Here is a 25790-nt window from a genome sequence, read left to right as displayed (position 1 = left end):
GGAGAGAGAGGAGAGAGAGGAGAGAGAGGAGAGGAGAGAGGAAGGAGGAGGAGTGTAGGGTGGAAAGGAAGAGTGAGCGAGAGCAAGTTGAAGGGAGGGGTTGTAAGAGCCGGCGAATTCTTTTTCTGTTATTATTTTGACGACTCCCGAGTTGCGCCCATGCTCTTGTCAGCTTCGTCTTAGGCTTAGCATGACCAGGCAGAAGAAAATGGGGCAAAGCATGCTCCTGTCGGTCTTCCTTTTAGTCCTGGGGCTTTTGGGTCATTCTCACGGAGGATTCCCCAACACCATCAGTATAGGTAAGCGCAAGCGAGCCACCCTGTCTGCCCAGACTTTCCTGCATCTGAGACCACTGCCCTGATGTGACTACTGCGGCCACTGGTTCCTGTCCTGCATGACCTGGGGAGGGGATTGGGATCCGAGACTGGGCAGGAATCGCGGGGATTTGAGCCCCAGAAAGCTAGCCGGTCTGGGGAGCATTGGGCACAAGAGAGGGGTCTCCTGGGGCTGGGGTATGTGGGAGTGGACTGCAGGTTTTCTGAGATGAGGGGAGAAGAGGAGGCATGCAGGAGACTGGGAGGCTGCAAAGGGGGCCAGGAGTCGCTGCTTTTCCGCTTGCTTCTCTGGACTTTGCCATGGCGTGCGTGCCGCCACTGGAAGTTGTCCCGGGGTGATGCCGTCTGTCTGGCCGCGCCAGGGCGCGTAACCCGGCCTGGGCCGCCTGGTCTTGCGTCTGTTTTCCGCAGACAGGCTAGTTCTGGAGGAGGTGGAAGTCCACTCTGGATTCCTTAGACCCGGGCAGCAACTGAGGGCGGGGTGGGTGGCGGATGAAGTAGGAGGTGGGGGTGAGACAAGCCGCTGAGCCAGGAAGCCGCGAAGTCACGCAGACCACGAATTCATGAATTGCTGCTGTGTCTGTCTGGGGCCCGGCTCCAGGGCTCTGGGAGGGAGTTCTCTCAGCTTCTGTCTGTGTTTACAAGTCGAGAAGTTAGAATTGCTGCCATTACTGAACCAAACCCCTGTATGATCTTGGTAGAGATAGGGGTGGCTATGGGGAACAAGATGGGGGCAACAGGGAGAATAAAATTGTTTTTCTTCCCAACCTTTCCCTTTGCGCCAGAAAAAGATGAACCAGCTTGCGGAAGTGTGTGTGTGTGTGTGTGTGTGTGTGTGTGTGTGTGTGTGTGTGTGTGTGTGTTGGGGGGGCAGTGGAGAGGAAGCTACTGTCTAAGAGCCAAGTCTCACTCTTGGATCCATCATCCTACCCCAAAGCAACCCCCTCTTCCCTCTTTCCCCTTTCTCCCCTTCTCTCCAGCCTCTCCTCCTCCTCTTCAGCCTAGAGGAAAACCAGGTTTGGCCAAAATTGGCCAAAATTTGAATTCACAAGAATCTTAAAAGACATAGATTGAAAATCATTCATAATTACACACCGTACCATCTGCAGTGCTCCTCAATTTCTAACCCGTCCTGGGGGGACACAAGCCAAATCTCGGTTCCCTTTGCTTTTAGGTGGACTTTTCATGAGAAACACGGTGCAGGAGCACAGCGCTTTCCGCTTTGCCGTGCAGTTATACAACACCAACCAGAACACCACCGAGAAGCCCTTCCATTTAAATTACCACGTAGATCACTTGGATTCCTCCAATAGTTTTTCTGTGACTAATGCTTGTAAGTAGATCTGCTTTTCCTCCCTTTGGGACCTTGGGGACCTCATTTGCATTTTGTTTGTGGGACTTGGGGTTTGCTGGGGAGAGGTGATTGCCTCAGTATACATTGTAGGGGCTCTAGTCAATCCAGGTTTCATGCCGCATAAATCAACTCCAGAGTATCCTGCTGAGGGAGGGACTTTAGGCAGTGCACAAAACTCTGTCCTGAATAATGTTTGATGCAAAAGTTTCATTTTCCTCCCTGCTAAACTGTCATTCCCTCCCCCACACATTTTTTTTTTCCTGAAAGGAAAGAAAAAATAGCATGGTTGCTCAGGGAAATGTCTTCAGATGGGATTAAAAAAAGAATCCTCTTGATTGAGTCGGTTCAGGATGTACATTATTTGTCTGTTAAAGCTAGCGCCTGGCTGTAGAAATGAGCTGAATTTGACTGTTGCCTAATAGATAAGAGTCAAATATGAGAAATTCTACAAACAAGTGACCTTGAAGGACAGATCAGGCAGAGTTCTCTGGCCTCCTTGAGGAATATCACCTTTCTTATGAAGAGTGCTCTGATAAGATTACAAACTGATTACAAGTGATAAAAGCCGGCAAACTGAAGGAAAGAAAGAAGACAGTGCCCGGGTGACTATTTGGAAAGCTACTTCTGTTTTCCCTAGTGTTGTTCACACCCTCATTGTTAAGGACAACATAGTTTTTAAAGCAAAAAATGAGAGAGGCTTGCAGTAGGAAAACTGAATATCAAAAAAGAGGAATTTCATCAACCCCAAAGCCATTTCTGAAATATCTAGTTGTGCCCTGGTGATTGTTCCTCTGGAAAGGGGACATTTTAAGAAGTAAAACCACAGGAATCCAAATGACAGTGTGTTGGACACAGGTTTTTCTTGAGTGGAACGTTTTGCGGAAAAGACTGATAATTCTTCATCTAAGCTTGTTTCACTCAAAGTTTTCACAACAATGACGCTGATAATGGTGTAAATATGTTTTGCTTTTATGGCTGGTATAGTGTGGAATTTTTGTTTTCTGATTTTCATTCAAGGTAGAAATTATATTTATGTTCAGTTGTGTGAAGCTTTACATATGACTTTCTTCAAATTCTTCTACTTCAAAGGATATGCGATTTACAAAAACTGTTGAAAGCGTCTCCAAGGGCACAGGTTCCTTGGATTTGAGGACTTAGGTCGAGGGGATGAGGGTGAAGTGCTTTGCAAGAAATGTGGTGGCTATCAGCTTTAAGAAAATTTTAGCTAAAGGTACAGATCCTTATATAAACATGCTCTAAGATATTCTGTATTTGACATTCTTTGGCTTTCTGACATTGACAAAAATAGGAACTTATTAATTCCAGCTAAGTGTGAAAGTTACAAAATGTCTGTCTATAGTCTGCATCTTAGTTTGGTAATCCCAGTCTGTCCCTATTGCATTTACAGCACACAGCTGACTCTTAATCCTGCTGACTCTTAATCCTGCAGCACTGTGATCTTGTCAAGAGGCTGAAGCTCAAATGCAGCTTCCTAAAATCAATTAGAATAGATTTAAAACTAAAAAAGTGAAACTACCATTATTTATTATTATTAATAACAAATAATATTTCAACTCGCTTTAGAGTCTTTCCTCTAATGAGGACTGGAATAAGAGTGCTGATTGACTTCTCAGAAATGATTGATTTCCAAGGTTTTTAGTTCTGTTTTTTATGGTCAAATCAGATTGACACCTGCCAGCTCCGGGCCATTGGAACCCTACTCAAAGAGCAATCAGGAAATTATCATTGCTATGTGAAAAGCTCAGGTTTGAGAACAGCCAGTAAGTCATCCATTTGATGTTGAGTTGCCTTAATGCCTTACTTCTCAGGGCAATAAAGGAACACATATAAGGAAAATAAATTGGTCACCTCCCCACACACACACACAAATACACTTCCTAAGTCTACAGCGTTTCCACTAGCAAGCTTACAAGTTTGGCTGGGTTATGGTTGGTTTGGGGCTTGAAAGTGTGGGATAAGAGTTGTGCAACAAGAAAGACAAAACAAAAAAAATGGCCTTGCCCTTAGTTATGCCAAATACACACATATGCACATACTAATACTCACAGGAGAAATATCCAGAAACTAATGATGTACATCCAGCTGCCTGTTGCACTTTCTGTCTTTACAGCTCAGAAGACAGAGGAGAAAAGCTGTCATCTTCTCTGGTCCCCAAAACAGTCCTCTCTTATTGAATGGGGGACAGATCTCAAAGCTGTCTCTGAGCAACTGCTGCCTAGAAGATTAGTATGAGAAAGATGACTACTCTAACCACAGTATAATAGTCTCTGAAGGCAGAATATAATCATTTAACAGGGCCAGACAAGCCTGGAAGTGTATCTCATTTCTCCGTCAGGTTTTGCTATTTTTCTTATGGAAGCGAAGATCACATATTTCAGATGTCAGCATACAATACTAGTTCAGTACTAGAGCCGGGCAGGTGATCCTAGGTTCCATTCTTCCAGTTGATTGCACTATTGTGCAAAGAAAAGACCCCTGGATCCTCTGAATTGATCCTCCTGGAAACACCGAGAATTTGAGAAAACCCCTGATAAGTCTAAATCTGGTCACCCACCTCTCCTGTCTGGTTCAGTGTGAATAGGATGGCAAAAAATAAAGAAACTTTTCCATGTTCCCTTTGGAATTCCTAGTTTCAGCTTCCCCTAGCACTAAAATTGATTTTTCATGATCTTTCATGCACCCTCAATTCTGAGGCAGGCATACACTTTTGAGGGCATAGTTATGCAGGTAAACAAATATCCAAAGAACAAACAAAGGGCAATGCCTTCAGTGTGTCCTTGATCTCTGTTCTCCCTCTGTGTTTCCTCTCCCAATGTATTCAGAAGATTTCCTTGCAATGAATTCCAGGCATCAGTTATTTAAAGACTCTTATTCACCAGCAACCACATTTTTTTTTTTGCACAGTTCCCAAGAGGTTTGCTTAAGACAGACTCCAACTTCATTCTGTCTTAAGAGGCCAATAGAAACCTCTCTGTCTTTGAAAGGTAGTTCATTTGGGATCTTAGCTCAGAGGTGAATTGAAGTTTATCAGAGGCTCAGTTGATTTGGAGCACATATTCCCATTTCATAGGGATTAACTGAGTTCGCTGCCTCTTTTCAACTTGGCTAGATAACCCCAGAAAGTAGGATGGTGTAAATATTATGTTTTCAGAATACACACACTCATACACACATAATCAGTATATATGAAAAGAGATGTACATACATTTTAAGTTACATCTCTGTTCTTTAAAAACAGATTTGATCATCCTAGGGCTTTGGAAGATGTGGAAACACCAAGGGACTGCTGGGTCCTATTGGTGTGGCTTTGCTTCCCTGGTTCCTCAGGAAATACCTCCAATTCCCTTGAAATCCCCTCCTGTGTCTTGCTGCTGTGCACTTGTAGTGCACTCCACACTACATCGCCCAAGCCTCTGCAGTGTCAGCTCATTAGCACACAGATCTCATATTCCCTCTCCGCACTGTCATTGCAAAAATTGCTGTTGTATACCTTTACAGCCAACAAATGTGCTCGTGGATTACGCACTGTTTGCAAGAAGCAAGGAAAACGCAAATGTAACCTTAAAGGTTATTCACCACGGAATTGTGCTCTAAATGCATTGGCTTGAATAAAAATCTTTTGATGGAGACACAAGTGATGGTGGGACTGAAAGTGGGACTTAGGAGTGCCGGTTCTAATGGAGCCCCAGGCAAAATCTCTTACTGGCTAAATCTAACTTATTAGCTGTAAATTTTTATTCCATTAAAATTTTTTTCTGAGCCATTTGATATATACCTGCTGAGAGCACGCTCCTTTTATAACTAAGCACATTTTGCTACCAGTGTACTTAGCTGAGACAGGTTTCTGTCTCTTGCCCATAGAGTCACAATCTAATTATCTAATTATTCTAATTGCCAGGTTCCATTTAACTGTTTAGGCCATTTGGGAAGGAAATGTCTCCTCCGATACTATTCTCTGCTCTTTGGTGGGTTTTGATTTGTCTTCATGTTTGTCCTTTTCATGTAATATTTGGAACCAGGGTAAAGACGAGCTGTATTACAGCTCCTACCCTCAAATAGATCTTCACATACTAATCAAGTCAACTGTTTCAACTTCACCTCCCACCTCCTACTTCTCCATCTTTGTGCCCTTGCTGCTCTCCCTCTGTCCTCTGTCTGCTGGCCAGTCTTCAATAAGTTCACTGGCTTAGCTCACTTCTCAGCCCCTCTGGCCAGCGGGCTTAGCCCACTGAAGCACAAAGAAGAGGTCACCTTAGTGGTGCCAATCAAAGATTTAAGTCACCGTCTCATGAGGTATATTATGTTTTTTTAAAAATCGATACTTTATATGCAGAGGAGGAAGGAAGGTGATGCTGTTCATTTGGGACATAAAAATAGGTGGCAATCAGCAGGCTGTAAAGGTGAGCTTCCAGCAAAGTGTATTACCTCCCCTAAAAGGCAGCTTCCTGTTGCTCTTCTAAGGAGGATGGAGGAGACAGGAAGAGTTTGAGGGGAAGAAACAAAGAAAACTATTGTTTTCTATCTATGCTTACTGTAAAATGAGCCACATTTTTTTTGTCTCAGCAATTTTAACTTTTTTTCCTTAAAATTAAACTAATTTTCTACATTTCCCACTTCTGCCTCCATCAGAGGTTGTTTTCTTAATGCTGCATTTCTCTCCCTACCCCTAAGATTGGATGAGAATGATAGAAGCTGGTTGAGATTTTTATAATATGTTTTTGGTTCTTGATATATTTGATTCCATAATATATTCATTATTATGGATAGTCAGAGGTGATTGGCTGGCTTCATTTTAACAGATTGAAAAATAAATGAAGCTGCCTAGGCATCATTATTAGTCTTCCTTCGTGGATAAGAGATTTACCATTTTTATACAATTGGTTAAAGGATTAAAAGGAAGCATGAATTTTAAGAGAGGGCCAGAATCTTAGAAGATAGAATTTATGACTTTGAGGGAAGGGAATAACATGCTTATTTAGATAATTTAACTTTAAGCTTCTCAGATTGAGACTGCAAATGTATCTGAAGGAACTTTAATAAACTTTCTGTCTTCTTTGAAGGTCAGGAAAATTATCTGCATATTTTGCCAGGTTTATTTAAAAAAAAAATCAAACTTCAACTTTCTTCTTTTGGCTTTGATACTTTGGGTCTCATTTGATGAAATGTCCACAGGAAGGTGCAATTAAAACCCTAGGTGGGGGCTATAGGTATTCTTCAGTAGGAATTTGGGAGTTGTGCAGACACAAAAGGAACATCCTCCCTCTTCAAGAAATGTCTAGGCCCCAGGTGAGGGATGAGCCTTGAGCTAGGGCAGCAGCTCCCAAAAGGAGTCAATACTTTGCAAAAGGTTAACATGTACAGAATTTGTCCCTCACACTTCTACCTCTTCTTTTCTTGACATTATTTTCCCCTCCTGCTCTCTGCCCAGCTCATGCCCTTTTGCTGGTCTCTGACTGGCCCCTGATTCTGGCATCTCATCTACAATAAGTTTATCTAGGGACGGTTTTCTTCTCTGGACTTTTCTAGACCTAATGCTCTTTTCCATCCAAAAATCTCTGTTCTTGATCCATCCTCCTCAGGGCCTGCACTCTACTTTGAGAGTAATAGTTTTGTTTTGTTTTGTTTTGTTTTGTTTTGTTTTGTTTTGTTTTGCTTTGTTTTTATCTAATATAGGAATCTAGCTAAAAGTGGCTGATAAGGGAGTTAATAATTCTAACAGAGGAGTATTTCCTATAGAGACCATGCCTCAATTTCAAGGAAAGATACTCAGATGTGGGTGTTTCTGGACATGATGCAAAGAATGGCTGTTCACTCTACCCAAACCAAAAATCAGCTGGCTTTGGTCATAGAAGATCACTACAAGCCAAAGTAAAAAGTTTCCTGCACATGGTTGGTTTGGTGTAAGTATAACCACGGCATAGGGTAGGTGCAGCTTCACCGTGTTAAACTTAAAAGCCTTTGGGGTAATTTGGGTAGCAGCCAAAATTCGTAAGATTTATTTTCTTAAGGAGCTAAATATATACAGCTTTTTGTATGTCAATCCTATCTCAATATAGTGGTTTTTAAAAAGTGTAAACTTTTACATATATTATAAAACAACAACAACAACAGGCTGTTGGAGAGTCTGAAGATGCTTATGTGGGCATTTGCAGGAGATGCACTGGCCTGGAAAAGAGGTCAGAGAAGGAGAGAGAGGTTGTAGGGAAACTGCATCTCAGACTGAGTTTTCTTTCCCTGGGATAGCATGTTCCAGACACTTATTATGAGGGGAGAAATATTACTTTCCAAGATATCTGAGCTAAGGACTGCTCCAGGGAATTCGTTAAAAATTTACCCAGTGTCATTTGAGGACTATCAAATGGCAACTTATTACTCAAAATATTGCCCCCATCAGTCTTTCATTAGTCTGAAATTCTATGAATTTATTTATTTGTGTTACCGCACTGAAGGCCTATTCTAAACTGCAAGCATGATATCTAGAAGGGAATGAGTTAAATCCTTATCAGCCGCTAATATTTCCACCAGAATTCTTGCATCAAATTACCACCTGTTACCTTGCAGGATTCTCAGAGGAGCCTTTCCAAGACAGATGAGTGACCCAGAACAAGCCACTTGCCCAAAGAGTGGGGCACCAAATGGAAGCTGGGCATTCAGAGGGCACTGGGAGACTCTTGAAGATAAGGAAGAGCCCCTCAAATACATTTCACCTATTTTGCAACAGTTGACCTTCATGGAGAAATTCCAGTAGTTTATTCACTAAGATTTTAGTTGTATTTGACCCTTCAAGTCACACCCTTCTAATGGTAATGGTTTTGTTGCCTCTTCCTCACATGGTTATTTGCTACAATCAATTATCTCAGCCTCTGGATTCCCCACAATATTCTTGGGATATTTTCAGAGGTAAAATCAGTTTGTGATGGAGGGATGTTGAGGATTTTTTAACCTTTTAAAAAAATATTGCAATAAAAAATAGTCCCCTTTCATTTATCCATGATTAGATGATCTACTTTGCCAATTATTCATTACAACCAGGGCCCTCATCCTTGCAGCTGATCAAAAAGGGATCAGACTCCCAGCAATGGATGAAACAGAAAGAGATCAAGAGCCTAGCCCACAGAGGTATAATTGAGTGGATGTGGGTGTGAGTCTCTGTGTGGGTGAGCACCTTTATAAATCTAAGGTAGAAAAGACGTTGACAATCACAGCCAGTCAGAACCTGTTACAGATTCTCAAATATTCCCATATCTCATTACTATTTCCAAAGCTAATTGTTAGTTTAAAACAGTGTTTCTTGAATTGCACCACTTGCATCAGAATCACCAGAGATGTTTATTAAACATATGGATTCCTAGGTCACACTCCATATGTATTAAATCAAAAAATATATAGGATAGGCCTTTTTAACAAGCTCTATGAGGTGATTCTAATGCACACTCAATTTGAGAATTTTTAGCTTGATAAACCTTGATACTGCAAACAGAGATATATGGATTCAGACTGAATATTTGTTGATCAGCCACTAAGCACTAGGCATTGTTCCAGGTACTTTCACATATGTTACTTCTGTAAGATGCTGTTGGCCCATAAAAGAATTAGTGAATTTGGCTCTCAGGTTGGAAATCCAAGACTCGAAAGAAATGAGACCAGTCTCAAGCCACAGACTCGGAGGTAAACAAAGCAAAAATGCTCTTTGAGATGGTAATTAGAAACAAAATTATTTTCATTTTGGCAGTGCTTCTTCCTTTCTTTGCTTGTTAGCTAATGATTGGTCCTTAGCCATGCTATACACTAGATGTCATGGCAAATGCCAACCCATTTGTTAAAAGTAGATGTATTGCAATCAGTTTATATAGTATTTATTGTGCTATCTTTGCTATCAACAAATCTCAAACTAGAGCTAAGATAATAATAACAATAACTACCATTCATTGAAACGTACCACATGGAAGACATTGCACTAAACATTTTACATGCCTTATCTCATGGAATCATCACAACATTGCTAGAAAGGAGGCACTCTCATCCCCATTTATAGAAAGAATCAGAGGTGGTTCAAAATATATCTAAGCAACTAGCTCAAGGTCACACAGCTGGCTAATTAGTGAAGTCAGGATTCTACCTGAGATCTTCCTGGCTATAGAGCCTGGACTCAATTTCAACTGGGATTGAAATATCAAATGAATACAGGTGCCAGGTGAATCACATAAGTGTGGAAATTGGTCCAGGTATGAAGTGGGAGGGCTTGTGGCAATCTGAAGAATCCATGACCTTGCCCAGAGACTTTGAAATTCAATTTTTTAAAACCACTGTGAGACAAAAACTTATCTACAACAGGACTTGGGATGGTGGGAGTTGGAAAGTGTAAGTTTCTGACCTCTAAACCACACTATCAAGCCTCTTTCATGCAGCTAAGTTATTGCTTGAGGAAATCTCAATTACTGAGAACAAGAGAGAGAAAAGCTCTTCTTAGTAAAAACACTTTTTTGACTTTCTCAGTGTGCCATCAAGGTACCTCAATATGACAGAACCTTCTCTCCTTTATACACATACTTATGGTCCTACATACATACACTGTATCCGGTGGCCTTTCATGGTTGAATTCCAGCTCAACACTAACCAATCTTCCCCCAGGCAGTGCTGAGGCCTACAGCAAGGTCGGAATGCTGGCATAGGGTCATTAATGAGTGCTCAATAGGTCAGAAGAGGTAATTCTAAGGCATGCTATAGTGTAAACTGCTTAGATTCTGAAATATGCAAATCCCAGGCCCACAGCTGGGAGGCTGCTGGGTCAAGTAAGTCTCTGCCAACATTCATCCAGGGTGGAAGATTCCCATACACCCCATGAAAGAAGCTCACCAACTTTAGACCAGGATCCAAAATAGAGTTGTCTGGAGTTGTACACTGACCTAAGCCAGTTTGGTCATTCACAGTCATTAGGTATATTTTGTTGGATATCAGTAGCCTGCTATAGTTAGAGTGAGGGCTATAGGTCTTCTACCCATTACCTCATTACCAGATATAAAAATAAGCCTCAAACAAAATTCTGTTTCTCATTAAAATAATGGCAAAGTCATAAAAATAATATTGGACAGCCTGTTCTATAGGCTTAGTCAAGTCAAGCTCCCCCTTTTTTGAGGTGCTCCAATAGCACCTTGCATGAAGGTATACATGAGGCAGACAAAACAATATTCCAGTGGCAGGATGCAGCTAACCAAGAATCTTTATTTGTAGTTGCCTACAGAACTATTTACAAATAAAGCCTAGGATATCATTTCTAAGGGATAACACTGCAGATATTGTTAGATCCTTTTATCTTTCTGCTAGTTTGGAAACACCTCTACCATATTTCTAGCCAATCCACATATGTTGAACAGTACTGATTTCATCAATGAGAAATTTAATGTTAATTAACAAAGCCCCTGGTGTTCATTAGAGATAAAGATACCTGAAGTGCCTATAGAACCACTCCTTGATTAGAATTTTTAATTGCTAGCTAACCACTCTTGTACTATATATTTCCCAATAAATGTAACTGACTACTCCAAGGTTATAGATTCAGACTAAATAACCCATATATATACCACACAATTTATGTTGAAGTCTTACAAAGTAAATTACATAAAATATAACATTTGAGATACCACGTTTCTTATGGCCTTGAGAAGCAGTAAAACCTGCAAGGGGATTAGGAGTATAGTGGAATAAGCAACAGAGCAGGAATTAGGAGATGTAGGCTCTGCTACCAACTGCCTAGATGACCTTGGACAAGTCATTTTGTTCTCAGGTTATAGTTTTTATAATTTATAAAATAAGGAGGTTATTCTGGATGATCTCTGAAGAAGCTTCCATTTTTGACATCTTATCATTAACTCTTGGCTAATTCCTACTACGTCCTCCTCTGGTAACAGTCTTACTTTATTTCTTACTGAGCCTCTCAAAGTCTTTTTCTACATCTAGAAATTTCTCTTCATGTTCATCTATTCTCTGCCTGTACAAGACTATGATAAAAATATTGAGTCCTTGAAACCAGTGGAAAGTGCTTCTAGCCAGTTATGGCTTATCCTCACTTATATCTCGGCTCTTCCACTTAGTAAGTGTGAGACCTTAGGGCAAGTTATTTAACTTTACTGTGCCTCAAATTTCCCAATTATAAGGTAAGGATAATAATAATCCTTACCGCATAAGGTCATTGAGAGTTTTAAATGAGATAATTCATAAATCCACATAAAGTACTTAGATTGGTGCCTGGCACATACTGAATATTATTACTATCAACATAATCATTTGTTTAAAATCCTTTGAACTTTTTGTTCTAAAAACAGAAAACTAGTTTCAGTTAAAAAGAAAAATCTCTTGCCACTTTAGAGACGAGATTTCCTTCCTGAACAGCTGCCCTCTGAGCCTTTCTACAGTTCTCAGGTCTTCCCTAAACCCAAGATAATTTTTTCTGCCAAGAAAGCCAACACAACACCCCTTCAGATCACCAGCCCACCACCACCCTGACATTCTACATCTCTCACTCATGCATACAAATTTGCCCACCCAGTTTGCTTCTTGAGCAACAGCTACTCAGATACTCTATGGTCAAAAAACTCAGACATATTTTTCTATAACATCTAAGGACTGCATGTTCAAGGGAAGACCTAGAGTTTTATTTAGCAAGTAAACTGTCTTATCTCTAATTTCATCTGCTTCTAATCACAATATGAGTCATCGTTTCTGTTCCTTTGTGGCAATCCATTATCTAAACAGTATACAAGTAGTTCCCCTTAACCATCCACAAAGCCCAGGAGGCATCTACATGTCTTATGGTTCATTCAAAGGAAAATACTTGGGCCAGCCACCTAGGGCAGCCAAGGCCCTAGAGCTTCTCTTAGAAATGCCACCGAGGGACACAAAGAAAGACAGCAAGGAACTGCTAAAGTCCCCCCCTGGAGGAAGCCCCTTCATTTCCTTGGGCACTGCAGGGCCATTAGTGAGTGAGATTTCTCCATGGGTCCTGGAGTCAAGAGCCCAGGAACTGCCCATTCTTTAGAGCAGGCACTGCCTTGACACATACACATTGCACACATCTTCCCTTGGTTCTTCCCACTTCTTGGTGATACTTAGCATGCAATGATCCTTTTAGTTTCTTGCCATCCAGATGATGACAGCTCAACAGAGACACTTCTGACACATCTCAGAGTGTAGTCATCCCTTTGCCTATTCCAAGAGTTCTAGATCTACTTTGTGCAAGAGTTACTAATAGTACCCTTTGACCTCCTGGTTCCAACTCTCACTATCCCTAGTTCTTCTACTGCCTGTAGATCTATAGAACATGAGAAAAAAAACAATGAAGAAAGTTGAGATTTCCCTAGATAAAGAGAACTGGAGCTGCTCAGCTTTTTATACCCTCACTCTTAGCCCTTGGGTTTTGTACCTAACTCTCTGGAAGAAGGGGTTGCTGTTGACCCTTGCATATAGAAGACTGTTTCTTCTACTTAGTTTAGGAACAACCAGAGGGCAAAGAATGGCTCAAAATTGGACTGCCTGCATTTGAATCTTGGCTCTTTCTCTTACTAGTTATGTGGCTTTGGGAAAATTACTCAAATTTTTAAGCCTCAGTTCTCTCATCTGTGAAATGAAGGCAAATATAATAGTAACTACCTTATAAAGTTGCTGTGAAGGTTAAATGAGATAATCCATGTAAAATATTTACTAGGATGCCTGGCACATAGTAAATGCTCAGTAAATGTTAGCTATTACAATAAACAGAGTACCGGCATGGTCAGTAAGTAGAGGAGAGGAATAGAATAAGTCAAAACCAAACTGTAGAACAGAATCTTCCCATCTCTGGTCATCCCTAAAACTTTCTAAACTAATTTGTACCCTCTGTAAATCTGTAGCTGGAACAAGGCGAAATGGAGTTTTCTTTGAGTATACTCACAATGATGCTTTCAGCATAAGGTATTTGCTTTGGAGCAAGCAAAGGAGAAAGAAAAAATTGACTTAATGCCCCCAAAATCCAGGACATACATACCATTAGGTTTAATCATGCCATCATTGAGCAAAAATTGTCTAGAGGGACATGATCCTTTCTGACGTTTTTGTATCTGAACTAGATATGTTTTGGATAAAGCAGCATGGATAACCTTGGCACTTGCCAGCTGGCTTGAAGGAAAGAACAATCTTTCTTCAAATATAAAGTCTATTTTAATGTGGTTGAAAGAGAGAGAGTGGAAAAGTGGATTCTGAAATCTTCACCTAGATGTGGAAAAATATGGTGCCAGTTAAGCTCTCCCAGCCATGATTTTTTTTTGTTATTTTAATTAAGGGTGATGTGTGGATGGAAGTTTAGAACATATCAGTTTAAATGGATCGATTTTCTTGTTTTGATGTTGCTTGCCTAAATCAGACTAAAAATAGCAAAGGACGGAGATTTGGAAAAGGTTAAAAGAGATATTGCTAATGTGATTTTTCAGAATTTCAGTCTCCATTTCTCTCCAGAGCAAAGGTTAACTAGCTGATTTCATAAGCCTAGACTCACTAGAAAAAAATCTTGCTGAGGACTACTATATGATGCAGTCTTTTTTCTACCCTCTTTTCCTTTGTATTCTGGAGCTGATCTATCAGCATGCTATCTCCAGCAAGCCCAAACCTGGGTGATAACCAAAAGCAAAATTTTCTCTTTATATCTCAGAGTGCCCTTACTCCACCTGCATCACCTCTTCTTCTCATTTCCTATCCAAGACCACTGCTATGTTGTCTCATGGAATCACTGATTTTTTTTTTCTGTCAGATGAGGAAACTGAGAAACAGAGAGGCTAAGTGACTTGCTCAAGGTCACAGAGCTAGTGGATGGCTGAGCTGAGATTACAATGTAGGTCTTCTAACTCTTGGCACTTCTGTAAGATGTGTTCCCAAGTTAATACTCCTCCTTTTAACTTTCACTACTATACATGAAAATAATGACAGCCTTGTCTTTTTTTAAAAAATAGGTGGCTGAGAGGAAGAGTAAATCCAAAGCAAGTGAATTAGCGATGCAGTAAAATATAACTTTCAGGGCCATGGTTAATGGTATCTTCCATTTAGTTCCTCAAATGTTTACCTATCATTTTACCATCCTCTGATTTATAGTCAGGAATGAGCAAAATAAAGTCTTGAAGTCTTGTTACAGATAACACTGTTGCAAATAGATCAAGTAGTTCTAGTCCAACTACTCATCTTGTACGTGAAGAAAGTGAGGCCAAGAAGGAAGAGATTTGCCAAAGGTAATACAGTTCCCTAGTGGAAGAAGCAAGATGAGAATCTAGACTGACAGATCCCCAGAATGGGGTCTTTTCCATCACAATTGGCAACTTTACCAGCACTTCATTGTACTGAAGCAATACCACAAGTTTTATTACATTACCACTGCTGGTATTTTTTTTTCTAATTGTTTCATGCATATAAGTCATATTACCCCAACTAAATTTTTTTTTAATGTAAGACTTTTTTATGATTATAGAAGTTAAAATATAAAGTTATCCATGCTCATTGTAAAAAAAAAACCTTCAAAAATACAGATAAAAATTGTTCAAGTGAAGTAAAAAATCACCCCAAAATGGTTTTACCATATGCACATATTTGTATCCTGCCTTTTTATTTTATATTATATAGGGAACATTTTTCCATACCCATTAATTGTTCTTTGAAGATTTGACTTTTTAATATCTATAAATCATTTCACATAGTATCATTTTATAACATGATTTATATAATCATCAAGTGGGGTGAGTACCCTCAGACTTGGCCAGATTCTCAAGGAACTTTTGTTGTCTCCAGAATGACCACTGCCACTGATGGCCTTTCATGGATTTTTAATATTTATCTTTCAGTTCTTAGTTATGTGTTTTTTAAAAAATTTGGTAAAGTGGCCGAAATTGCCAGTTGCTTGAAAATACAATTGTCAATTGTTGGAATGAAGTAAATTGATTATAGCTGGAGGACCATTCATTTTATCCGGGCATGGATACAGCCTACGTCAAGCAAAAGCTGCATCACTGATGGCAGCTCAGATATTGCTGTATCCTCTGAATTATATCCCTCCAGGTACTCGGTAAATATATGTGTTGGATACTTTCATCTTCACACTATTTTAGCTGAGATGAGAGCATATAAACACTTGCATCTGACAACCTTTTCAAGTTCAACACCACAGAAGGTTATTTTAAAAAGAAACGAGAAAAGAGTTTTTCAATAGCAGGCTCCAAAGGTGACTAAAAATGTCATCAAACAAGGCAGCCAGTTAAGAAATGTAGTGTGAAATGCGTTAATACGATAAATCCAAATGAGGTCTCACTATTCTTAGCTCCAGAATTCTGGCTGCCTTCCTCAGATTCTGCTGTGTCCTGGACAGAATTCACCAAGGTTCACCCTCTACCCCAATCCTGAAGGGCCCCCTTCAGCTAAAGGAGACCCTACTGCCAGAGGAAGCTCACCCTCACCTTGTCCTCTGCACAGCTCTTGCAGAAAGGGCCTCCATGCCTTGGCTAGGAAGCACTGGGAGAAGGGAGGAGAAGGCAGTTAAAAAACTCTCTATCATGCTGCAGAGATCACTGGCTGCTGCACCTAAAATGCTCACCAGGTGAAGGCCAGGCAAAACCAGGCCTCTTATTTCTGGAGTAAGTGGCCATAGTCTGAAATCAGCAAAATATATGGAAATATGAAATGACCTTGTTCATCAAATGCTATTATGCTAGAATAAGGGTCTTCCCTGGAAGTTGGAAGGAACAAATTTCAGGCAAATCAAAGGCAGGCCTACTTTACACAGTGGGAAGTAAACATATGGAACCTCTTATCCCAGAGTTGGTGCCAGCTGAAAATATAAATACATCAGAGAAGTTTCAATAAATTCATATTGTTTGGAGACATCTTTAATCTCTGAGCTCAAAATTAGTGTGGGCAACCACATCCTCTGACAACCGCAATGAGTAGGTCCTGAAAACATGGTCTCAGAATGGTGATTTTGTATTCCAATTAAGCTAGAAAAAAGAGATGATATTTAAGATTGATTGGCTCAAAATGAGTTGCTAAACTCTTTGATTTGTTCAGAGTTAATTCTTCCACACATATAAGGGAGGCAATGTTATGGAAGAAAAAAACATGCCCTTGTCCATCACTACTAACCAGCTATGTGACTGACTGCCCCCTTCTAGGCTTTATGTTTTCCCATTTATTAAAGAAAGGCATTAGAGTAGGTGACCCCAAAGGTTCTTTCTAGCTTCAAATGTTTAATTCAGATGGTATAACAAGGTCCCCTTGCAGAGTTTTGAGGAGCCTCTGCACCTCTCATTGCCCTCCTTTGCTCAGGAGCTCAGGGCCTTCAGTATGTTTAGAAGATGCACCAGACTCCACCAAGATGCCTCACTCAGGATGGGCTTCCACAGCAGAGGACCATGTTCATGGCCTATTCACCCATTCCCTAAACCCCCAACTACCTTGTAAAGAGATAGAAGTGGTTTGGTTTTGTTCAGTGCAGTAGGCATCTTTGGGCTCCAAATATCAGGGGCAGTACAATGTGGACTTTAAAGCTAGAGTTGACCTGGATTAGAATACTGATTCTCCAACTTCCAGCTATGTGACCTTCAGCAAGTGACCTTAACACTCTGCTTCAGTTTCCTCATCTATGGAGTAACAGTAACAATCCTGCCTCCCTTCTAGAGTGATTATCAGGACTAAATAAGAGAATTCACATCATATACTCAGCACAACACTGGGCATATCATAAATAATGCCACCAGTGGGTGTACTTCTCCACTCTCCACTAAATAGATGTAGGGAGCATGTGAAATATTGTTCCCTGGCATATGTCATCAGTTTGGTTCAAATAAACTCTTATAATTTTTTTTTTTAATAACGTTTAGCTAAAACTCAAAACCAGTAAATCAATCGAGTTAATAATCCAGACCATAACTTTTAATCAGTGGCAAATTGTTTAGCTTCTCAAGGCCTCCATGTTTTGATTCCTATAATACGTATTTACAATTTAACAAGGACATTCTGGAAACTACACAGGACAACGAGAGAGTTATTTCTGGTGGCATTTGGGTTACCCTCCAAATCATACTAGATGGATGCTACTTTCACCTCCTTGCAGAGCCAGCACAGCCTGCGGGGATCCACCACGGTGGCTAACAGAGAGGGAGGGGCCAAGAAGTGATTTCTTAATGTGGCTCATCCACTCATACTGCTGAACAATGTTACCTTTCTTGTTTAGGGTGTAAAGTTAAACTGGGAGGTAGGAACGAGGCTCCTAAAGTTGCCACTATCTCCTCCCTTCTTGGGTTCTCACTGAGTGAACACCATGGAGGGAGAATGAAGATCGAGGCTCATCCTGAGTATGCACAGCTGGAGCATGGCAGGTTGAGTCCAAACTCATTTTAGAGACAGGAAGAATTGCCTTTTGAAGATAAAACAATAAAATGAAGCTGAGATGGGACAGCACCAACATTGATGAAATTGCAAGAAAGATTAATAAAGGATCATTATTTTACTCCTCAAGCCCTATGTTCTGATACATGGGTGTGTTTGGAGATTGAGGGGAGGTGGCAAATTGTTTGGCTTCTCAAAATTGTTTAGCTTCACCAAAGATAGCTTGGTGAATCATCTTCTCATAATGAAATTCCAGTTGACTGTTGTCAAGAGTGTCAGCTTTGATCTAGAAACTCCATAGTTCATCTTACACAGGTTACCCAAAGATAGTTTCTGCTAAGCTTTTGTGAGTGAAAAGTCCTCAATCTTTGGGAGAAAGACCCCAGTAATTAACTGGGATACATGTACGAACATATATATGCCTTAAGAGTTTAATTGGTCAACTAAGGAAGCAAAAAGATAGAGATCAATCCTAAAGGTATGTACCAGGTCCAGTGTGGGGGATAATGAGAGAGATGGTGACCTGCATTGACTGGTGGCATTTTACCGGGAGTATGTATGGTGATGGCAGATGTAAAATCCACTTTACAGTAAAGTAGGTGAGGCAAGTATTGCTGTACCCACTTGACAGATAAAAAACTGAGGCTTGGAGAACTTAAATGTTGTTCCCAGTAAGTGGCAGGGGTAGGATCTAAGCCTGTCTCCTCATCATATGCTCTTTCCATTAACCATGCTGTCTCCATTTAACTAGCATTGTAAAGGGGTGAGTGACTACATCTAAGCTAATTTTCCAGATAATTGAAGCACACATCTTTTTCCGTGCAAGTGCAGTTTTTATTTTAACCTATTTGAAGAAAAACTTTTTACAATGCATTCAACACCTCCGTGCCTTATTATGCAGAGGACACAGATTATTATGCTTTTAACCTTTTATTTTCATAGCCTTCTCTCTCTTTTCTCACTGTGAGGCTGACAACATTCAATACTTTCTAGGTTACCAAAGATAACATATTAGAAATGAGGTGCTCTTAGAAGCAGGCATACTGAAATATGACAGTTGACAATGAGGGAATGGCATCCAGAGTCACCAGCTATAAAGGTACAGCAGTCTGGAGATACTTGAGTACAAGTGTAAATGAGCCTGAGAGGGCAAAGAGCCTCACAGACAACACAGCCACTACTGGAACTGGAGTTTCCAATAAATACCCAGATGCATAAATAGAAAACTGAATTGCGTTGATTCTATTGCACTGGTATACCATGGAGAAGGGATGATAAGAAAGGTCCATCCCAGCTGGGAGGAGTATTTTTTTTTCACTGATATTTCACTGAACTGCCTTTTCATAGTGATAATAAAAGGCAGACTTTTAGACAGTATATTACCCTCTTATTGTTTGCATCCCAGGCAGACCACTCCCACCACACCTGCCTAGATGTGCCACTGCTCTACTGCATTTAAAAAGGCAAAGAGGGGGGTTTCCATTTTCGAAAGATTTCCATCTTAAATGGCTCAAACATTTGGATGTCTAAAGCGGCAAATCTTCACTGATCTGGAAAACATATCCCACGTGAGGTGCATGGCAAATTACTGTATTTAGCTTTGCCCTTTCCTTGTCTCACCTAAAATTTCAAAGAAAAAAATCCCTGCAAGTAAACCCACCACAGATTGCCATCCTATTGGTCTTTTGCAAATACTTGGATCTTTTCAAGTTCCAATCAGAATGGACTCTGCCTTGCCTTATCCATCTCTGTCTTCTCTGACCTGGCAAAGTTTCCCATCTTTCATTCTGTCACTTAGCTAATGGTGTGTGTCTCTCTTGCATATATTCCAGAGTCACTGGCTTCTTTTGTAAGTGGAGTTGTCAGCGAGATGCTCAGCAGATGGCTCACTGGCTGCTGTTCTTGTCCTCTCACTGCAGCAATCTGTTGTTCTAAATCAAAATGTTAATGAAAAATAAAAGAATGCAGTGCCAATGTCTGTCTGATTTAAATTAATATAGAGGCGGGTTTTACTGGCACAAGATTCTCCATACAGACTACCCTTATTTTTTTTCTCTCTTGCTAATTAAAATTAAGCACTTTCATTTATCTGAGTCTCTCTTGGTATCCCCAACATGTTCTTTTTAATAATAACAAAGGCCCAACAAACAGTTGATTTCAGTGTTTCAGGGAATGGCATCTCACCTGGCAGAACACAATTTTGTGAGATATTATATGTGATGTCTAATTATAAACATGTTTTGATTAGATGCTGTTTTCAATACTGGAATGACATGTTTACTAAATGCTTTGAGTGCAGCTCTAAGCTAGGCATATAGTTATTGAAATATTTTTCAATCCATTTGTTTTAAAACTGCTGGCAAAATCATTGCTAATTTGCTACTTTATTTACAAGGGCCCTTCACTTTCTATGAACTCAGCACAGTATTCATTTCTGCTGCAGCAACAGGACCCTTCCTTTGGAGAAAATACATGTGCCTTCAAGATTATCTATGCAAGACAATTTTCAGCTTCAATTTAGAGAAGAAAGGATCACAATGATGTTAACACATCTGGTTAAGGAGAAAATCACCTCGATATTTTAATTTGCCAAAAATTCTAGGAACCAAAAGAATTGACAGTTTCAAAAACTGCAGAAGAACACAACTTCATTTGTTCTTCTTATGACTACTTTATAGATACTGCTAGATATATACCAGGCATCCTTATTTACTCTTTTAATCATCAAACAATTCTATAACTTAGGTCTATTTCACAGATGAGGAAGCTGAGGCATAGAGAGGTTAAGTAATTTGCCCAAGGCTACACAACTAGTAAGTGACAGACCTAGAGATGAACACAGCCTGGCCCCAGAGCCTTTGCTTTTAACCACAATACCATGCTATATTGTTCTGGAAGAGCCACAAATTCCAGCCTCTTTGGAAGTAAGCTACTGTTTTCTTTCAAATCTGTAGGAGGTTTTCTTTGCTCAAACTACTGTGTTAGAATTAAGCTTCTTCTTCAGTGGTGTTTGCTCTTTGCTAAATGCATTTGCTATTTACATGTGTCGCTGCCATTAAGACTAAGGTGAGACAAGTAAATCAAGTTGAGGCAGCAGACAGGCAGAAGAAAAGCCTGGGTTTTCAGGTAGGAGGTAGGGTGCTAGTCATTAGATCAATCATCTCAGCATTGTGCACTAGTCCATCCAATTGTCCTGACAAGAGAAGGTCAAAAGCAGTAAGGGCCACAAAGCTTCAATCTGTACCAGTTGACCAGGTAGGGACTGTGCTGGTACATACCCACCAGTCACCCTGCTTCAGGCTCAGTACTTCCTTCTACCTACAGGAAAAGCCACCACACAAACCAAACCCAAACACCATTGAAGTTTAGCCTTTCTCCTACTGCTTAAAAGCCGGTTCAACTGGAAAAGCAATTAAGAGTTGGTTCTTTTTAATTAAATATATGCGTCCCAGGCCTAGGAATTTACTGGGATATCAAATTGTCCAAAAGAAAAAAACCCTAGTGTGAAAGTATTGAGTGGAAAGGCAGTTGTATAACTTGCTGAAAATCTCACTTTGGTGGTTGTATTTCTCTGGCCTTACTGGTGAATAAATGAAAATATGAGTTTGGAAAAGAATATTAGCAGATAGCTGGGTATGTTAAACAGAACTCTGAGCTGGGAGCCAGGAGTCCTGGGTTCCAGCTTCAACTCTGTCTCTAACAAACCATGACCTCTCTGGGTCTCAGACCCTTTGTAAAATGAAAGGGATAGAGTGAATAGGCTATAAGGGCTTTTCCAACATTAATTATTCTCTGATTTTAGACCTCACCTTTTTTGACCTCCACATTCTAATGAAAGACGATTCTCCCTAGAGAAACAAGGATACTGAGAGGGATATGACCAAATGAAGCAGAGATCTGAGCTATTTTGGGGTGTTTTCTGAGTAACCAACTCAGATCATTGGAGTCAGAAAGATTTTTTTTTTTTTTTGATCTGATCTCTCCCAGTTGATATTGCTAGGTAATTGCTCACCCTTCTGAGTCATCAAATCATAGGATCATTGAATCTCTGGGATAGAAATGCCCTTAAAGGTCATATTTTCCCATCTCCCTTCAGGCCTGGGCTCCCCTTTGTCCAAACACTGCCAGTTTAAGCATGGGACCAGTGCCAGCTTTATACCTAAGTGGAAGAGGTGCTGTTTACCTGACTAGATATCAAAGGTGCTGGAACTGGCGCTCTGACTCTTGCCCCCAAAGAGCTCTGCCTGCTGCTCAATGATTCCTGAAGCTCCTTTAACAACGGGTCTAGACTTTCATTCTACTCTGTATATATATATAAGATACAAATCCCTTTGGAGAAGTGGATACTATCTAAATTTATATCATCATGCATGTGGCTCACATATAACCTATCATGAAAGCAGATTTCTACATATAAGTGAGATCATATGGTATTTGTCTAACTAATTTCACTTTGTGCAATATGCTCTAGATCCATCCATGTTGTTGCAGATGGCAATATTTCATTTTTTATGGTTGAGTAATATTCCATTGTATATATGTGCCACTTCTTTATCCATTCATCCGTTGATGGATACCTATGTTTCTGGATTTTTTTTTTTGATAGATACCCAGAAGTGGAACTGCTAGGTTATGAGGTAGTTCTATTTTTAATTATTTGAGGAATCTGATACTATTTTCCATAGTGGCTACACCAATTTGCAATCCCACCAACAGTACCTGAGGGTTCCCTTTAATCCACATCCTCTCCAACACTTGTTGTTTGTTGATTTATTGAAGATAGCCATTCTGACAAGTGTGAGGTGATAGCTCATTGTGGTTTTAATTTGCATTTCTCTGATAATTAGTGATATTGAGCATCTTTCCATGTCTATTGGCCATCTGTATGTCTTCTTTGGAGAAATGTCAATTCAGGTCCTCTGCCCATTTTTTAATTTGTTGGGTATTTTGATGTTGAGTTATATGAGTTCTAGATAAATATTAGATATTAAACACTTATCAGATATATAATTGGTTAATATGTTCTCCCACTCAGTAGGTTGTATTTTCATTTTGTTTATGGATTCCTCTGCTGTCCCATTTAATTATTCTTTACTTGTTTGTTTTCCTTGTCCAAGGAGATATATTAGGAAAAAATATTACTAAGAGCAATGTCAGAGAGTTAACTGCCTATGTTTTCTTCTAGATGTTTTATGGTTCTGGGTTTTACATTTAAGTCTTTAAACCATTTTGAGTTTATTCTTTATATGGTATAAGAAGCTGACTTGGTTTCATTTTTTTTTTTTGCAAGTAACTGTCCAGTTTTCCCAACACCGTTTATTGAATAGACTGTCTTTATTGTATATTCGTGTTTCCTTTTTCATAGATTAAATGACCAAGTAGGAGTGGGTTTATTTTGGGGCTCTTTATTCTGTTCAATTAATCTATGTGTCTGTTTTTATGCCAGTACCACGCTGTTTTGATTACTATAGCCTTGTAGTTTGATATCAGGTAGTATGATACCTCCAACTTTGTTTTTTTTTTTTTTCAAGGTCGTTGTGGCTATTTGGGGTCTTCTGTGGTTCAATATAAATTTTAAGATTATTTGTACTAGTTTTGTGAAAAATGTCATTGGTATTTTGATACAGATTGCATTGAATCTATTTTAATGATGTTAATTCTTCCTCTCTGTGAGCATGTTACATGCTTCCATTTATTCGAATCTTCTTCAGTTTCTTTCTTCAATGTCTTATAATTTTCCAAGTACGGGTCTTTTATGTTCTTTGTTAAATTAATTCCTAAGTATTTTTTTTCTTTTTACCTTTTTCCCCCAGCTTTATTGAAATATAATAGACAATTAGTTTCTCATATTTACTTTGTGCAATTCAGTGAGTATTTTTTTTTCAATTACAGTTGGCATACAATAATATATTGGTTTTGGTTGTACAACATAGTTATTAGAAATCAAATAGTTACCCCACTAAATCTAGTACCCCTCTTCCCCCTTACATATTTATTACAACATTGTTGACTGTTTTCCTTATCTATACTTTATATCTCCATGACTATTTTCTAACTATTCGTTTGTATTTCTTAACTCCTTTGCCCTTTTTCACCATCCCCCCATGCCACTCCTGTCTAGTAGCCTTCAAAATAGTCTCTGTATCTATGAATTTGTTCCTATTTTTGTTGTCATTATTATTTATTTTGTTCTATAGATTCCTCATGTATGTGAAATCATGTGGTATTTGTCTTTCTCTATCTGACTTAACTTAATTCAGCACAATACCTCTAGGTCCATCAAGACAATATCTTTTCCCATCCCTTTCCTTTCAGTCTGTGTGTGTATTTTAATCAGAAATGAGTCTTTTCTAGGCGACATATGTAGGAGTCTTGTTTTCATATCCACTCAACCACCCTATCCTTTGATTAGAGCACTTAATTCTTTTCCATTTAAGATACTCTTTGATAGATATGTAGTGAATATCATTTTTTATTCCTATTCTTGATACATGTCTTTTTTCTTCTTAAAGAAGTCTCTCCAACATTTCCTGCAATAGCTTATTTTTGTCTGGGAAGCTCTTTATCTGTCCTTCGACTCTAAATAATAGCTTTGCTGGATGGAGTATTCTTGTTTGTAGATCCTGGGTTTTCATCACGTTGAATATTTTGCCCTTCATCATGCTGAATATTCTCCCCTGCAAAGTTTCTTTTGAGAAATCAGATGCCAGTTTTATGGGTGCTTCCTTTAGGTAACTAATTGCTTTTCTCTTGCTGATTTTAAGATTCTCTCTTTGTATTTAACCTTTGGCATTTTAATGATGATGTTTCTTGATGTTGTCTTTTTTGGGTTCATCTTGTTTGGGACTCTCTGAGCTTCCTGGAGTTGTATGTCTATTTCTTTGACCAAGTGAGGGAAGTTTTCCATCATTATTTCTTCAAATAGCTTTTCCACTTCTTGTTTTCCCTCTCCTCCTTCAGGTACCCCTATCACATGGATGTTATTATAATTAAATTTGTCTCATAGGCTCCCTAAATTATTATTATAGTCTTGGCTTCTTTTTTCTTGCCATTCCAACTTGGCGACCTTAGCTTCTTCATCTTCTATATTGGTGGCTCAATCATCTTCTTCACCCACTCTGTTAATTCTCTCTAATTTACTCTTCATCTCAGATAATGTGTTCTTCATTTATGACTGTTTTCCTTTTATAACTTCCATTTCCATTTTTATGCTTTTTATCTCTTTGTTAAAGTTCTCACTGAATTCTACACTTCCCATAAGTTCAATGAGCATCTTTTGAACTCTGCATCTGTTAGATTGCTTGAATCCATTATTACTGGATCTCTGTTCTGTTCTCTCACATGGTTTCTGCTTTTTGTCTTCCCATTTTGGCTGCCTTTCTGTGTCTGTTTCTATGTACTAAGCAAAGCTTTTAAGTCTCCCGGTCTTATTAATGTGGCTTTGTGTGGTCAGTGTCCAGTGGGAGAATACTGAGAGGGGTTCAGCTGCAGGCCTATTTTAGCCCCAGTCTGTGCCCCTCTAGGACCACCTGTTAAGACTGAGCAAGCAATCCACAGATGCTGTGCTTATAGTTGCCTCAAGAAACCACGCCAGAAACCGAGGTCAGCTACCACCAGTATGAGTCCTATAGCTTTCTTAGCAAGTTGCACAGGACTCACCGAGGACACAACTGGATGTAGCTTGGGTA

The 25790-nt window shown here is 39.6% G+C and overlaps 1 protein-coding gene across 8 annotated transcripts in view; it reads left to right on the top strand.

Moving 5' to 3' along the window:
• The first annotated feature begins 4 nt into the window (after positions 1 to 4).
• The window catches only part of GRIA3 (glutamate ionotropic receptor AMPA type subunit 3), a 352129-nt gene continuing 326343 nt past the window's right edge, over positions 5 to 25790 (top strand). For all 8 annotated transcript variants that reach the window (XR_002776816.1, XR_002776817.1, XM_023522173.1 and 5 more), the window contains exons 1-2: positions 5 to 299; positions 1510 to 1668. Coding sequence is in view for 6 of the 8 variants with exons in the window: in XM_023522173.1 (XP_023377941.1) it covers positions 191 to 299; positions 1510 to 1668 (268 nt within the window). In the remaining 2 variants the exon portion in view is untranslated. The remainder of the gene's footprint in view (positions 300 to 1509; positions 1669 to 25790) is intronic.

The sequence above is a fragment of the Pteropus vampyrus genome, unplaced genomic scaffold (assembly GCF_000151845.1).
Source record: "Pteropus vampyrus isolate Shadow unplaced genomic scaffold, Pvam_2.0 Scaffold335, whole genome shotgun sequence".
NCBI lineage: Eukaryota > Metazoa > Chordata > Mammalia > Chiroptera > Pteropodidae > Pteropus > Pteropus vampyrus.
The sequence above is the reverse complement of the archived record's forward strand: the minus strand, read 5'-3'. Positions and strand labels throughout refer to the sequence as shown.